This window comes from Cololabis saira, chromosome 13, assembly GCF_033807715.1.
Source record: "Cololabis saira isolate AMF1-May2022 chromosome 13, fColSai1.1, whole genome shotgun sequence".
NCBI lineage: Eukaryota > Metazoa > Chordata > Actinopteri > Beloniformes > Belonidae > Cololabis > Cololabis saira.
The window spans coordinates 12,845,306-12,862,272 of record NC_084599.1 but is presented as its reverse complement, the minus strand read 5'-3'; the positions used below and the strand labels follow the sequence as shown (position 1 = coordinate 12,862,272).

Below are 16,967 nucleotides of genomic sequence, written 5' to 3'. Positions count from 1 at the left end.
CTATAAACACACACACACACACACACACACACACACACACACACACACACACACACACACACACACACACACACACACACACACACACACACACACACACACACACACACACGGAACAGTCCTGTAACCTCTCTCGAAAGGAAATCGCACAATCAAACCTGCTTAAAAACTCTCCCTGGTGATGAAATCGCCTCGTCTGTTAATCATATTCTGAATAATAGACTAGTAGACATAAAGTAGTGCCGTTCCTGCCCTGAACTTGCTGGCAGCGTTTGATTACCGTCGGGGGGCGGGCCGGAGGAGACGGAGGGGCCAATGGCGCGGGCGGGGCGGCGCCGCCACGGAGAGGGAGGCGGCGGCAGCAGCCAGCTGTTGGAGAGCAGCGCGCTGAACCATCCGCTCCGTCTGCATCAGGTCAAGATCTCACATCAGCAGGACCAGCGCGACGGCGGGACCTGCTCATGAACACATCCACACTTCAGCTGCTTGATCGAGCTAGATAAACCCAAGACAAAGGTGGGGGGCAACAGGAACAGGTGAGAGCAGATGTTCGGTTTTAGTTTTAAAGCACTATTATTATTATTATTATTATTATTATTATTATTATTATTATTATTATTATTATTATTATTATTATTATTAGTTGTAGTAGTAGTAGTAGTAGTAGTAGTAATGGTAGTAGTGTTAAAAGTAGTATTATTAGTGTTGTTGTGGTTATGTTCGTTATTATTGGGTTGGTTTAAGGCAAATGAGCATTCATGAAACAGCTGCCAGTGAATTACCTGTTGCTGTGTTAACCAGAGCTGCCTATGGATGAAGCTATATTAGAGAGCGGCGCTTGGTAACTCCAGGACAGATGAGCTATTCTTATACTTTCTATTTTGACTGACGTAAACACTTCATTAGACCTTATTATGTACAAACACTCTTTAACTGTGTTTGTTACACTTTTTATACCCACCAAGCAAAAATGAACCTTTTCCATGACTCCATTAAGCCTGGAGTTGTTTGATTTGAAAGACCATCACAGCTCAGTTTGGTTCACGTTCATTTGTTCCAAGGAGGGGAAAGTATTGACATGATTGACTTTCGTGTTTTATGGAGGTTAGACGTTGTATCAAGGCAGGAAAATTGTTTTTCCTCTATTTAAGGAACGATCAAATGTCATGTTGTGCATACAGTATGTACCATTGCTACTCTGATCAAAAATATCAAAGCAATTCAATTATCTCCAGTTAAAATTAGACAAATATTCCCACTCCATTACTCTGCGAAGGCCCAGTGAGCGCATGAACTGTCTGACCCTCACAACGACACACACACACACACACACACACACACACACACACACACACACACACACACACACACACACACACACACACACACACACAAACGTTTTTCTACGACCTCCTGGGGATAGGTACAGTTAAATATGTGGGGGGTTTTGTTTCTAAAAGAAAAACAAAGCTAGCAATGCAAACATTCGCTATAGGCTTTAATATGAGACTTAATTCATTGATAAACAAACAGAATAAAACTCATGGCTCTGCTGGGGAGATACTGAACTTAATTTAGGATTACCGGTAGTAGAATGAACATTCATTGTGTTGTCAGCTTCATACCTGGGTTCTGTTATTTATTTAGACGACTCTCCGTTGTGACAAACATGACTTAAATAGGTGACACAAGAGCCATATTAGCCACTATCCACTCCACGCTATCGCTGCATTCAGACTTCTACCAGTGGGATGAATCAGTCAAAAGAGATCGATCTCTTACACAGGTCATCAAATCGCCGAACATATTATTTGACAGCTGGGGCAAGACCACAGTGGCAAAATGTGTGTGTGTGTGTGTGTGTTTGAGGGGGGGGGGTCCCACCAATAAGTGTGATAAGTGTTCCATATTGAACAAATATCATTGCTGACAGATTTCTCAAGTCTCCTTTGAAGCCACATGATTAGTTAGACGGTCTAATTTTCATGCACGTTTACCACGCTTTCGAAAAATTTACAAGTCGCTATGCTCCACATGACTCATGAGAAGAAAACCAGTGAAGCAGAACCCTAAATACAAATGCCCCAGATTTTCCTCCTCTCAGTCATGCATACAGGTTTTTCTGCAGTGAAGTCAACAGCACAGATGAGTTACCTGAGAAAAAAAAGGTTAAGGTTTTCTGCTAATGTGTGTTGATAATTACTGGTGAGCGTGCCAGTGATTAGTGAGGAGATCCCAGGGTATGTGAAAGACCCTGGGGACATATATGCAATCATTGCATGAAAGGACAGACGGTGAACTTGTTTTGTGTTCATATGCTATTCTAGTATTTCCTTTTCATATTAATATTTTCTCTGAGATGACATCTCCAGGAGCTGGCCTTGTAGATGAAATGTAATGATGTTTAAGTGCATGCGTCAGCCTGGCCGGTCCTCATTTACGTACATAGGCCTCAAATGGCAGTTATCATTTGAGAAAACATGCAGCTCAGCCAAGCTTTCACAGCCAACCTCGTCCTTTAGGCTTTTCACAAACCTGCGTAACCACAAAGAGCTCAGCAGCTAACTTCTCACTGTTTGGCTTGGTTGTGTAGCTATATTTACTCAGCTAGTCGTGTGTTCAGACAGGGCTGTTTTTTGGGGCTGATAGGTGTCATTTGGTTATTTCTTAGACAAGAGGAAACTTGTGTAGTCTATGAGATAAAAGATCTTTTGGAACACATGTTCCACTTCCCTCTCCCGTCATTAAAAAGCCTTGATATTAATTTAAATTGTTTCAATTCTGGTACTTAAAAAAAGAAAAAAGAAAAGAAAAAGGAACAGCTCGATCTGATAGGGTAAGAATTTTCTAAGGTGGTTGCGTTTTCTGTCAGACAGACCAGTGCTAGTTTTTGTGGTCCTGTTTGCCCATTGCGGCCTATTTTACGGTAAGGGATGGAGTAAGATAGATAAGTTTGACTGCAGCTGTCATTGCTGAGGTGTGCGTGTCTCTGTCTGCCGCATACGCGACATGACAGATTTCATAGGTCTTTATAAGGCAATTATGGGGATAAAGAGGTGGATTCCACCAGAAATGACACAGATGTTTGTATGCCAAGCTTACGTTGTGAGACAGCGGGCACTTCAGGGGTCGTGGGAACATGGGCGCCATATCCGCTCAGGCAGCATCAGCAGGAGCAGACAACTAAATATAGAAACGTCCAATACATGTTCAGAATTGAGGGGGGGGGAGACCAGCGAGAGCTCCTCTGGGCTTTGGTGAAGTTCTGTATAGTCAGGTCAGAAGACGCAGATCACCCCTTCACAAGATGAAATATGCAAATAGTAGACTTATGCATGCATTTAAGTTAGTGTTTTGCAGAAATGTCACAAATTTGACTGTCTCTTAAATACAAAAGCTCAGAGAGAAATAATCACCTGATTTCCCTAAACTGTTGAGCTGCGTATATCTTGAACCGGAGAAGCATTTTCTAGACCAAAGGGGGGATAAAAACACATAAGAAGAGTAAAACCAGAGGATGTGGGTCTCAAAACATTCTCAAGCCAATCCCAATCCATCCATGTCTTTGCCTTCTGCCCCTACAAGTCCTGCTTTTTCTCCGATCTGGTATGTGAGAGAGGAGTGGGTGGCTCTCGGCATCAGCCATCTTTCAAAAACACACCGTTTTCTTTGACTGTTTGGTTTCTGCTACTGCCTTGCTGCATATTTAAAAGGGGCTGTGGACACATTTTTAACCCTGTCCCTTGGGGCCACGCAGTGCAGTGGAGCTCCGCACTGCTGGCCTCGGGGTAACCCGTACTACGAGTGTCTGTCTGGATGGGCAGATGGCCCTGGAGTCGCTCTAACTTTAGACCACATCGCCTCATGGTGGTAAAAATAAGCACCCCGGCCCCTACCGAGAGGAAGGGACCCGAGTCACTTAAAGCACACGGAGGACATTTTACCACCAGAATAACAGAAACATGAGAAATATTAGTGAACATTTTTTATTCATATAATTTAAAGACGAACCCACTGAAAGACTCAAAGTCTGGATCAGAGTGATTAATTTAACTGGTTGTTTTAACTTAAATTTTTTGTCTGATTTAACTTTAATTTAGTCAAAAAATAGAACTCTTAAGATTTATTTTTAGTCAAAAAATAGAAATATGTGCAGACAAGGAAAAAAAAAATAGAACTCTTAAGATTTATTTTTTCTAAAGTGTCTAAAAGAGTTATTAAAACAAGAATACACTGCAGTTGACACAATAAGTATATGCATGCATACAGATGCAGAATCAAAAAGTGTAAAATCATAATTACTGATCTGTGAATGTTCTCTTTCATGATTTACCGTATTTCAAATTTCCTTCAGCAATTAAACAGAGCGTCTTTCTCTCTCAACTCCTGGTTTCTGGTATGTTGAAGTTAAAATGAGTTAAAAAAATGTAATTCCATGTTAGAAATGGAAGAATTTTGTCTTTTTCAACTTAATTTATGCCTTTTCTTCTTCTTTTACAGAAATCAGGGTGCAAGAAGTAAAAATGGGGAGAAAGAAAATACAAATTTCTCGCATCCATGACCAAAGGAACAGACAGGTATGTTTACACTCATGCATCAGATTATTAAGGAGTACAAAGGGAATATCTTTAGTGTCCGCATTGACTATATTGATTACATTACATAATATAAGATAAAATGTAAAAAAAAAAAAAAGATTAATTGCCAGTAAAAAACGTATAAACACTTTGTGTAAGTACATGTTTATCATCATCAAGATAAAACCTTTCTTTTCAATTGCGTCTTTAGTCATTTAGAAGTTTGTGGTAGTATTGGTTTCAGTTCAAAAGTATAGCGTGTGCCCAGTCATACTGAATACATCAGCAGCTCGTGGTTGTTGTCTGACTACGGGGAACGAGGTCTGGCATCTCTTTCACTTTTGAGCTCGTCACCCTGTAATAAGCTCAAGCCCAGAGACGTCAGTGGCGTTTGATGGAAGAGATGATACGTCTGCCTCCCTGAAGTGAAGGCGTTTCGAGTTACTTTCTGGAAGCAGAAGCAGACTGCATTGAGTAAGAAAACTTTTACAAGGTACTCTTTGACCTATGTGGCTAAACTGATCTCAGTGGCCTGCTACCTGAGGCTGTAGAGATCACATCCACCCAACAGTAGCTTTGAGTCTTGGCCTGTACACAAAGGGAGACCTCGCCAGACTTCTACGGCAGGTTGAGAGCGGGAGCCCCAACCCAGCCTTTTTGAAAATGTTAAGTACCGTATTTTCTGGACTATAAGCCGCACCTGTATATAAGCCGCATCTGCTCTATTTTTAGAAAAACAATAAAAAAAAGATATACAAGCCTCACCTGTATATAAGCCGCATCCATTTTATTTAAAAAAAAAGATATTTAGCCGCAGATATTTATGTTGTTAGATTAGATATTTACTACATGTACAGAAGGATTCTGAACTGTAAATGATGTACATGTTTGTACCTAAATAGATCTTTCCTAACAGTGTCTCTTAACACGGTAGCAACTTTGCTGATTAAAACGGGACAGAACCAAGAGAAAATAACCGCTATTTATTTATCTATCTGTTTGAAATCTGCTTCTACCTACTTCTATCTGCTAAAGAAGAAGTAGCGTATTCTTCTTTGCATTTATTTTGTCTTAGTTTTTTTTATAATTCCGGTTAGCACTCCCCATAGCGGTGGAAGAAAAATCCACAGAATAGCTGCACCTTTGTATAAGCCGCATGGTTCAAAACCTGAACCTGAACCTGAATGAAAAAAGTAGCGGCTTATAGTCCAGAAAATACAGTATTTAGCGGGTGCTCCTTTCACACCAAACCCTGACATGGTCACCTGTCACCAAATCTACTGATTGTAGACTTTGCCATGATGTTATTACTTGTTTAAATATATCTCCCAAATGTCTTTTTAATGAAATGTTGGTGTCTAATTCTACTTGGTTGGTGAGGACTGACATTTTCTTTTGTCCTTGTGCCAGTTAAACAAAGATTCAAATATGTCATTACATTACTGATTTAAATATCTGTTTTGTAAAACTTCCTGCATTTGCTAAAATTTAGTTTTGGATATTAAGTCTTTAATATTTCAATAGTAACTCACGTTCACAATATAATAGTGAGTTAAAAGATACAATAAAAACTGTAATCGGGTCCAGCCTGTCCAGTATGAAGATCTGAGTCTTTTCTCTGTTTTATACTCGAAATCTTTTTGTTCTGCAGGCTTTAGGATACAAACAAATCCCTTGAGGCTCTGGGAACTTCCTGTGACATACTCTCATTGTTTTCCGAACATTTCAGTCTTGATTAGTACAGTATTAAACTACTGAATTGCAGCGACACTGGCAGAAGTATATGTTTTGTACATGGTAATGTTTTATTTTATCATAATTGAAGCATGCACCACTTTTAAGACGTGGTATGCAGCTCACTGAGTGTAAAGTTTTATTGACAAAAGAGTGCAACTGCTTCTATGGTCCACTGCTGTAAAGCTATTAAAATTACAAAAACACTATTCAACGGAATTGAACTGATTTTAACTCTGTCAAAGCAACGCTGAAACCCCCCGTTTTAAACAGTCGAGTGAGCGCACAAACAGGCCAACATGGAAAGAGGAAATATGGTTAAATAAATATAAATATATGGTACAATGGTGATATTAGTGGGTTTTCACTGAGATACCACAGAGTAGGATGTTTGCTAGATACGGTTCTGTTCGACAAATCTAGTTTTTGTTAATCACCATGTCACGAAACCCGTAAGTTTCAGAAAGTAGCATGTCCACATGCCTGTAAGGCAGCATAAACACTAGTATGCATGAGCAAAAAATACAAATATTGGAAATTCAGAGAGCTGGTAAACACAGTTTGTCTTAGTCATCCAGTCTCCAACACAAAGTTCTTTGTTTTGTGTTTTTTCCTTTTGCTTTTTCCTTAACTGAATGACGTGTCTGGGGATACATGGTATTGTTTATTCTACAGTGTGTGTAGCGTTTTTTTTCCATCACTGAATTCTTTTGTTATGGACACTTTAAGTGACATCCAGGACTTGACTCTGTGAAGCCAAATTCATCTCAAATGCCAAAAACGCAAACAAACAGTTGATGAATCGAACATGCTCTGAAGGAAATCTGCTCATGCATCCTCCTTCAGAAACGAAGGTGCTGTTCCTCACAGCTCCGCCATCACACACAAGAAGTCCCTGCTTTCTGACAAATTAGTTCCACCTCAAAACTAGGTCAACAAACTCAAGCGTTGTTTAAGTCTCAATGTTAAACCAATGTCTCAAAAATGAATCAATAACTTGGCCTGACGTGCACCTGCCAGAAAAGTAACTACACGTGGAGTGGAAGCAGACCACAACCAATGTGGTTGGTCTGGTTGGTAGCTTTGTATTTCCTTCTACATACTTGCTCCAGCTGCTTATTCTTTGTTGGTTTTGAGCCCTATCAAATGATAGATTACTCCAATGTCAGTAAAAACGACTGTTGCTCAACATTTATCAGCTTTAAAAGACATAAGATATGCATTTATTTATTTTCTGTTGCCATGACTGAGCTACATAAAGGAAGTAGACAAGTAGACATCATGTTTTGATCATTATCAGAACATGATTCTTATGGTGATTCCTGATTTGGGTGATCCATGTCGTCTACATAGTTTACTAGCCACCGTCTAGCGTCTAGTGTGAAGTACAAGCAAGCAGAGGTGTCAAAAGTATTCACATTCATTACTCTGGTAGAAGTATAGATACTAGAGTTTAAAAATACTCCTGTAGAAGTTGAAGTATCAACTCAAGTTTTTTACTCAAGTAAAAGTATAAAAGTAAAAGTAATGTAAGGGGGAAAAAAGCCATTAAGGAAAAAAGCCATTGAAAATGAATGCATCTTAGTATAATGCAAATATATTAAAGAACCATATATGTGTACTATTGAGCATTAACATGTGTTTCAGAGAGCAGCAGATATGATGACTAGTTGCCTATAAAGTATTGTAATGGTGCAAAAAGTCAAACTTCAGAGGCATGTTATCATTTATCCTAACCTTTATTGGAATGTACATCCAAGTTTAGTTGCAGGAATCTGAGGGAACGGATGTAAGAACAAAACTGGACAAGAACATCTGAAACAACCACAACCAAATTCACTCTATCCGGATGGAGCAATTTAACTGGATAGTTTTTATTTAAAGGCCGAAATGAAATAGAGGCTGTTTTTAAAATGTAAGGAGTAAAAAGTACAGATAATTGCGTGAAAATGTAAGGAGTAAAAGTAAAAAGTCGTCTGAAAAATAATTACTCCAGTGAAGTATAGATAACCAAAATTTCTACTTAAGTAAGGTAACAAAGTATTTGTACTTCGTTACCTGACACCTCTGCAAGCAAGAGGAGAGGAACGACATCACTGGTCAGCATCAGATCTGACACTGTGTTGGCTGGAGGAGTTTTGACAGGGTCATCACACAGAAATCCAAGCACAAAGAGAGAAAACCCCACGAAGAGAAGTTTCACAACTACTGTTGACACAGTCTTTTTTAATCATGGCAGGTGACCTTCACTAAACGTAAGTTTGGTCTGATGAAGAAGGCTTATGAGTTGAGCGTGCTCTGCGACTGTGAGATCGCCCTCATCATCTTCAACAGCACCAACCGCCTGTTCCAGTACGCCAGCACGGACATGGATAAAGTTCTGCTGAAATACACGGAGTACAGCGAGCCCCACGAGAGCCGCACCAACACCGACATACTGGAGGTACTTACATGAAAAATGACATTGTTCAAATAGAGGTATGTTGTTCATTAAGGTTCATGAAATGCTTTTTCAAAATGTTTTAAATGACGTTTTACACTGTGCACACTTTAACCTTCACCTTCACTTTGACCTTAAAACTGAACCTTCGGTTGTGCATCAGACCCTCCGTAGGAAAGGCCCCGGACTGGACCCCGCGGAGCTCGACACTGAGGAGAGTCTCCAGGCAGCAGCGGAGAAATACCCTCTCAGTGAGGGCATGGATCTCTCTGTGGCTCGCCAACGCTTCTGTGTCAGTCCACACACACTTTTTCCAACTCACATTCAATAAAAAATGCACACGCAGATTAAATTAACAAAAGAGAAAAAATATAAATTTGATCATAAGATCAACAGTCAATGTTTTTGAGTCATTGTGTTGTATGAAAAACATCTGTTTGGTCTTCAGGCTCCCTCGCTGCTCTCGCCGGAGGCCCAGTTCCTGGTGTCTGCAGCTTGTGAGAACGGTTTCCCCAACTCCTCTGCGTCCAGCATGGCCTCACACAGGCCTCCGGGCTTCAAACCTCTGAGCTGTAGACCTGGCTCTGCCAGCCCTGCGGCAACACATCCCCACGCTGCATTCATGCCTCCACATGCAGGTGAGCCTGGCACGCCCCACAACTCTGTACTCAAATCATTTCATTATAAGGTGAAATACTTACTGGAAATGCTCCTTCAACACCATGCATACAGGTATAAAAATGTTAGTAGGAAATGTGTGAAATTCATCTCGACTTGTGCAAGTTTGTTAAGGAAATTGTGTCATTAAAGGTTTAATAACAAAGTTGAATGTTTTTCTACCAACTTGAAGAGAACAATGCAAAACTATTCAATTACACATTTGCATCATTTCTCCAAATATTGCTATTAGGGCCTATATTATATCTGAAGTATTAAGTTATATTCTCTTCTGAATCAGATTTAAAGCTCTTAACAGTTAAATCCACCAACAACATTCTTACCAAGAGCTTTCTGTAAATTTCACAGGCACTGTAAGCCATCTGTGCAGCTGGCTGTGAACTCACAGGAAACGTGTGTGTGTGTGTGTGTGTGTGTGTGTGTGTGTGTGTGTGTGTGTGTGTGTGTGTGTGTGTGTGTGTGTGTGTGTGTGTGTGTGTGTGTGTGTGTGTGTGTGTGTGTGTGTGTGTGTGTTTTGTGAAACTGGCCTTCTAACCACTCCTGTGGTTTTTGTGCTAAATGCCTCACACCTGTTTGTCGTGTCAGCCTCTGGATGCAGGATGACATCATTAGATATTTATCATCGACTTTCAAACCTATTCTAAAGGGCTTCATTTGGATTTTGCAATGAAATTAGACTCTTTAAGCTCACCGATATATCTGAGATGATGACAGAATGTTCAACCTGTACACAAAATTTCATCATCACATGCAGATCAGGTGGTTTCAGAGATCAAACCAAGAGAAATGAAGTGTAATGCAGTCAGCAGCGGAGGGAGGTGGGGAATATGTCACAAAGTGAGTGCTTACCCTGAGAGTGAAACAGGCCCACATCTCTTTTCACTTCCTGCTCCTCTCTTTTGCTGGTTAGGTATCAGCTACTCTGTGTTCTCCCATGGCAACCTGAAAAGCCCTCCCCCTCTGAGCCTGGGCAGTGAGAACCTGCGGGCAGAAGCTGCTAATCAGGGCATCGGGTCCACACGAGCAAACCACAACCCTGCTGTATGTAGCCCTCACTACACACACTAGTTGTAATAGCTTTTTTAAAAGCTGTAGTATTACAGTATGTGCTAACAGGCTTTGTTCGACAAAGTCACTTCTCAGGTTGTTTTTTTTTTTTTAACAAACTCACACCCCTCACATTTACAATGTTCACAAGTTAAAATGGCACCGTGTTGTCTCTACAGGCGTGTGATTTCTCACAATGACCTTTTTTCTACCTCTGATCATCAGAGGGGTCTCTTGTACCAGGGTCTCCACGGCAGCAGCTCCATGGTTGCCATGGGGAAGGCGGGGCTGTTGAGTCACAGCTTAGGAGGCTATGGCCTTCCCTCCCCCGGAGCCTCGGGTATGTCTGCTTTGAATTACCCTCTCCTTGGTGAATAATGTGAGGATTTCCTATTTCTTTCAGCATGTTCAATGGCTTTTTGTATAAGTAAAGCCATGATTATGCTTGGCAGCGATATCTTCTTGAAGGTTTGCACTGAAGATGGATTGGCTTGATGATTCAGCTCATCTATTTTTCAAATATGGTCGTCATGACCCCCGGTATATATATATATATATATATATATATATATATATATATATATATATATATATATATATATATATATATATATATATATCAGAGACTGCACAACAAGCCAGAACAACACCAAAGCGCACAGTGTGCCAGTGTTTTTGAGGTCAGCTTTGGCGTAAGCAACTTCTCTAAAAAAGATGTAATTCTCCCCCACTTAAGACACCACTCCTGAGCTGCTGCGATTGCAGTCCTCGCTTTTGTCCCCCTCTCTTGGCTACATCAACATGCAACATGTTTACATAATGCCACGCGGCTTGCTTGGCACACCTCAAACAGGAGATTAGCCTCTTTCTCTCTCCCGCAGAGAGGGCCTTTCAGGAGGGGGACAAAAAAACCGGGTTAAGTACAGTGTTTAGATGTATGATGAGCATTACAATATATGAGAGAAGCAATTGTACGTGGTAGACCTAAATACAGATTCATATCTGAACCTTAAACCAGTACTACGTGTTGTTTCGGCATAGTTTTGTAGATTTTGTCGTACTAAGTATAAGTTATTCAACAAGATCTTTTGAAACAGCGCTCTGACATTTTGTGAAATAATCTGAATTACTTGCAGTTGCTCAGACTAAAACAAGATGATTTCACGCTCTCCTGCCAGCAAAAATGAAGTAACCACAGGCAGCTGCTTGTTCTGTGGCCACAGCGAACGTCTGGGCAGACCATTTGCACAACGGCTCCTCCACAAAAACAAAACTGAAGTGAACAGGGTCAGTGCAGCCACAGCGTCAACCCATGATAAGAGGGGTTTCCACAGGACTATTCTTTTTTTGGGCCAGCCTCAGACGGCCCTTGAGCTTCGCGGCGTTTCCACATTTCAGTTGTTACTACACTCGGAAATAGGTAGTCCCACGCGTGGTCCCATTTGAACGGAGAAAAACCAAAAAAGAGAGAAGAAAATGTCCATTTTTGAGATTAGGAGCCAGATTTCTCCTTTCTTCCAGCACAGCTGCTTATTTTAGTAATTTTTTCTGTTTGGACATAAGCGGTGCCAATCTTTTCACCTTTCTCTCAAAAGGAAAACGAATAAGTTTTTTAAAAAACGTGAAAATGGGCGATTGTTTTAAAAACTGAAACTTCTTTGTTAAAATCTATCTGTTCTTGATGTTGCTAACCCTAACCCTTAACCTCTGATCCCGTGTCTGCTACTTTGCTCCAGAGTACACCCAACCTGGTTTTTATCATTCGGTAAATTTACAACGTGGAGCAGCGAGCGCGTGGCCGCCAGCGCAGCATCCACAGCAGCACCACGGGCCTCATATTAGTTCAGGGTAAGTTGATTACATGTCAATGTTAATTAAACAAATCCATTCTCCATGCCTGGCTGTGACATCAGTCAAGAATTTTACTCTGCAAAGTGGTGAAATTTTTTTTTTTTTCTCTGTGTTTCTAATCATTTCAGAAAACTGTGCTCTAAAGTATGACAAATACAAAACTATATATAGTTTTCACACAGTGACCACAGGCAGTGGTTCAAAACAACTAACTGTAGAAGTTAATGCAGTTTTAGTTTAGTGCTTCACGGATTCAGTGAACTCTGTTTAAGAGGGAAATACTGAGGATAAAAGTGTTGCTGTAATTTTATGTCCAACAAGAGCAACTGTGCATCAGTTCAGGATGGTAAAGAAAGCTGAAATCAAAAATGATTTAATCTTAACTTTGAGAGGTTTTCCATAAAGGAGATTCTGTTTTAACTATCAGGCTATCAAGCCATAACAGATGACTGCTGAGGGAATAAAACTTTCCAAACTCTCCAGAGAAACTGAAACTCATTTTGACGTGCACTTAAATGATATGACAATGGCTGAAGTCAGAACCGCCACTTTGTGAGCCAACATGCGGCAGCTTCTCCAGGGACGTTAAACTTAAAGGGCCGTAAGTTTCATGAAGCTTCACCTCCCGCTGCTGGTGGGGCATCGTCAGATATGTTCTGGCTGAGAATGGCCTACTAGGAGGCAAGAAGAGCCTGGCATTGAAACAGCTGCAGCTGCACCGCAGCCTCTTACAACCATTATGGATCAGACACAGACTGTGGTTTGGTGATTAAAAGTCAGCTAAGACTTATTGTGACTCATGCTCCTTTAATGAAATCCTGAAATATGAATAAACCACATAGATAATGGATGATCAGTTGGAACCTAAGAGGGAGAAACTGGAACCACATCTCAAGATAAAAGTCAGAACTTGAAATTAAATTGGAAAGAATAAAAAACCAACGTAGTCCAACCTCCAGAAATACACATGTAAGGAACACTGGAAGTGAATTTGAAGTGTAATTTATTGCATTTTATTACAATAAAAAAACAGAGATTTTTTTCTGATCTTGACAGAACATTTGATTTTTTTGTTTGTTTTTACCACATAGTCAAAGTGCAGTTGTGAATCTCAACAATATGTTGCAATGATGTTTGAGGTTACCTGAAAGTCTGACAGCTGCATCCTCCTCAAATCCAAATCCTGACCTGCAGCATGAAAATAAATACAACGAAAGAGGAACGATTCAAAGCCCCAGAGTAAAAATATTTTATTTTGGTTACTGTAACATTCCAGTGGATCTTTTTTTTTTCTTTCAAAAGTTTCCATGAAATGTTAGATTAAACATTGTGGTGTTTCTAACTGTTCAAGTCGGAGACTTTGACGTTTTCTAGTAGCTCTTTTGACAGAACTCGTGGATGAATGAACAAGGCCTAATCCCATTTTTTCTGGCGTTTAACCAAATTGTAATTTATATGCATCTCATGTCCTTCCAATAACAGTAAAGATAGATGCGTTCACACTCTTTTTCTTCCGTCTGCTTGTTGTATCCAGGATATCCAGCGGAGGGTGCTCCTTCCCCACTCAGTGTTGCTCTTCAAATTCTCCACACTTGCCCTCCCTCAACCTCAGCATCAAATCAGAGCGCAGCTCCCCGGAGCACATGTGCTCACCTAGCTCCCCTCCTCTACACCACCTCAGGCATGATTCTCCAATGAGCAACCCCGATTCAGCTCGCCATAGCCCCCCAGAAACCCACCCAGCCAATGGGACAAAGGTGTTTCCCAAAGGCAGCTACCAGCAGGATGAAGAGGAAGAGGAAGGAGGGCAGTCACTCAGGCAGATGGACATGAGTGCCAGCTGGCAGAGATAGCCAGCTGCTGCAGTCGTCCACCAGCATCTCCCATCCAGCGGCTACACCAGCAGAACCTGATGGGGACCGGATCTGCTCCCAGCATCCCCGAGAAGGATGGCCCTCTTCGTCTCCTCACACAGAGCTGGTCTCTCCCAGGTTGCAGAGAAGTCTTCTCTGCATCAATGTTTTGATTCAATGAGGAGACAGATGCATACAGATGTTTAATTTTTGTTTCCTTTTGGTGTACGTCTATATTTGGTGAATGCAAATTGAAATCTGTTGATTTTGTTCTGTGACTTTTCTGATGCTACAGCAGAGGGACCAACCGGGTTACCCTGAGAGGGCTAAACACACGGACAAACAAATCCGGCTGAAAGGGACAACGATTCTTAAATCTATACACACTGTCCTAGACTAAAAAAACATGATATAAATATTAGAATCAGGCATCTGATCGTCAGTTGTTGCAGGGGTCTTGGCCTTTTCTGAAAATGTACCTTCAAGGAAATACTCTCATTTTATCTGAATCTTTTTTTTAAGTGTTGATAAGTAGCAAATATGAGCTGTTGCGAACTCAGACACAACACAAAAAAAAATCTGTATAAAAAAATGTATTTCATTCATATCATCATAAACAAACCTTTAATTTAAAAGAACAATAATGAATTAAATTGTAGTTTAGTTTACATTCTAAATGAAAGAAAAATTCACGTGTGCCAGTGGGGGGGTGAACTTTTCGGGGTTTAGCTGTGTTCATGCACCTAAAATGACAGAAACTTTTAAATGCATCCAAATAATCGGTTTTCAAATTAAAATCTTTTTACACTTAATAAAAAGGTTTTAATTAATATCTGTATTGATCGTACTTAAATTGGGACACAGAATTGACTAAATAAATAAGACCGCATTTAAAATCAATGAATGAAAATAGTCTGTTAAAGATGAAAAACTATACATCTTTTTCCTCTAGACAGCAAACTACCTTGTGTAAGATGTGTATACACACTCCCCAAATCAAAATCATTTAAAATAAAAAGCAACAAGTACACTAACAGTAAGATACATATGGCATACACATGTATATAGCTTTTTTTTAGATCATCACCCTTCCACTGACAGTGAGACAATGATAAAGAGCCCTAACAGCTTTCATCTCTTCATTTTGACACAAATAAAGGGTTGATATCGGCATCAATACCTGCCATGATAAATTCGAGTCGTGATTGCAGACCTCCCACCCCCAGTAGATGATGCAGAGGCCGCCCCCCCCCCCCTGCCCAGACTGAAGGAAAGACCAGCTCTGGCCCGAGCAGAGCATCAACCTTCAGACGGTAACATACATTTGAGCATAAAAGTTCACTCTTTACTTCAGACAGTAATTCACCCACATACATGAGGGATATGTTTGGGCCCCTTGTTGACAGGGTGATGATCAGTTTAGAGCGACATTGGACTTTTGGTCAGTGGTAGCCATCTTTAAGACAGACGTGTGAAAAAAAAAAATGTGAGTATGTCCTCTTGGATGATGGCTTTCTTTCAAGCTTCTGTTCAGCATTAGTTTTTTTATTTCTGCAAATAATCCTCCTTTTCTTGCTTTTGTTTTTATTACAATACTCTGAAATACTGCAATAGCCATTTATTCTCTTTTCTATTTTCAATATTTGGTCTAAATGGACCTCAATAACAATAAGCTGTATTCAGTCACTCGTTTCTGCAGGGTTTCATTTAGTAGGTGCATGCATGATAATACTGAGGTTCAGAAATACATGTAAGAAATTGTGTGAAATATTCAAAGAATATTACATAGAATACATATTTTTATCTTTACAACTGTATATCCATCTTTAAAGTGTTTTTTGCACTGGATATCTGCATGTGCTTTAGTGTGTTGATTATCTTGTGCACTGGACAAAAGAAAGTCTAAATTCAGCTCACTTCCTCTTGTTGTCCTCAAGGGGTCATCACATGTTGCACCGTTACACTGAAAGGGACTGACGGTTTCAGAGCAGAGAAGACTGGCCTTTGCCATTGATGATTTGCTATTTCTAAATGAGTGTTTAATACATTTCAGTTTAATAAGTTCCTGATGACACTTAGCAAACACGTCATGACAAACTCTGCAGCGATTCAGGCAGGAACCTGGCCATGGTCCTTACGTGCAACTTCTGCTGTGGAATTGGTTTTCTTTTACTTTTCTTGTGCAGGTAATATTAGCATGAAAAATATGTCAATGTCAGTGTTCTTACTTTTGGGTTGAGTTTTTTCTTTTCTTTTCTTCTTTTTTTTATTATTTCTTACATTTGCTGAATTCTTTACTAGCAGAACAGAGAAAGATGTCTATTCTATATTTGCTGTGAGTCATTTTAAATAAAAGAAAAACATTTTAATTTGTAATTTTGCCTGTTTTTTTCCTTCAATTTTGTTCACCACATGACATTTACTATAATTTAATATCTGTCTGAAAAGAAATGTTCTGTTACTTTTTTTTCTCCTTTCTTTTTTGGGGGGTGGAGGGTGGAGGGGTGGAGGCAGATAAAATACCCTCCGCTGTGTCGCTTTCAGGTGTCCTATTATTTCCTCTTTTTCACCTAAGATCCATCTTTTGAACACAGACTCCCTCATTAACGTGTCAGGATCCTGTCAAACAGCTCACTGCAGTCACCAAACAGAACCAACAAGAATGGCTCACTTAACGCTTTATGTTTGGGGGGGGGGTCATGAAAAAGAAAAAAAACCTTCAACATAAAAAGTGTCTCGTAGTAACTAACATTTTCTGGTGCCATCAAGAGCATTTGCTTTCCTTTC

At 40.2% G+C, this 16,967-nt stretch overlaps 1 protein-coding gene across 3 annotated transcripts; it reads left to right on the top strand.

Moving 5' to 3' along the window:
* Positions 1–408: 408 nt before the first annotated feature.
* mef2b (myocyte enhancer factor 2b) lies at positions 409–16,514 on the top strand. Of its 3 annotated transcripts, none has more exons than XM_061737746.1 (10): positions 415–536; positions 4,366–4,396; positions 4,501–4,577; positions 8,551–8,754; positions 8,915–9,043; positions 9,200–9,389; positions 10,340–10,470; positions 10,702–10,816; positions 12,213–12,324; positions 13,862–16,514. In XM_061737746.1, the coding sequence occupies exons 3-10, from the start codon at positions 4,524–4,526 to the stop codon at positions 14,178–14,180; spliced, it is 1,254 nt and encodes a 417-aa protein (XP_061593730.1). In that variant the 5' UTR covers positions 415–536; positions 4,366–4,396; positions 4,501–4,523; the 3' UTR covers positions 14,181–16,514. The 3 variants fall into 3 exon arrangements, with proteins under 3 accessions (XP_061593729.1, XP_061593730.1, XP_061593731.1); XM_061737747.1 differs by having other exon boundaries at positions 4,355–4,396; XM_061737745.1 differs by lacking the exon at positions 4,366–4,396 and having other exon boundaries at positions 409–536.
* Positions 16,515–16,967: the final 453 nt, after the last annotated feature.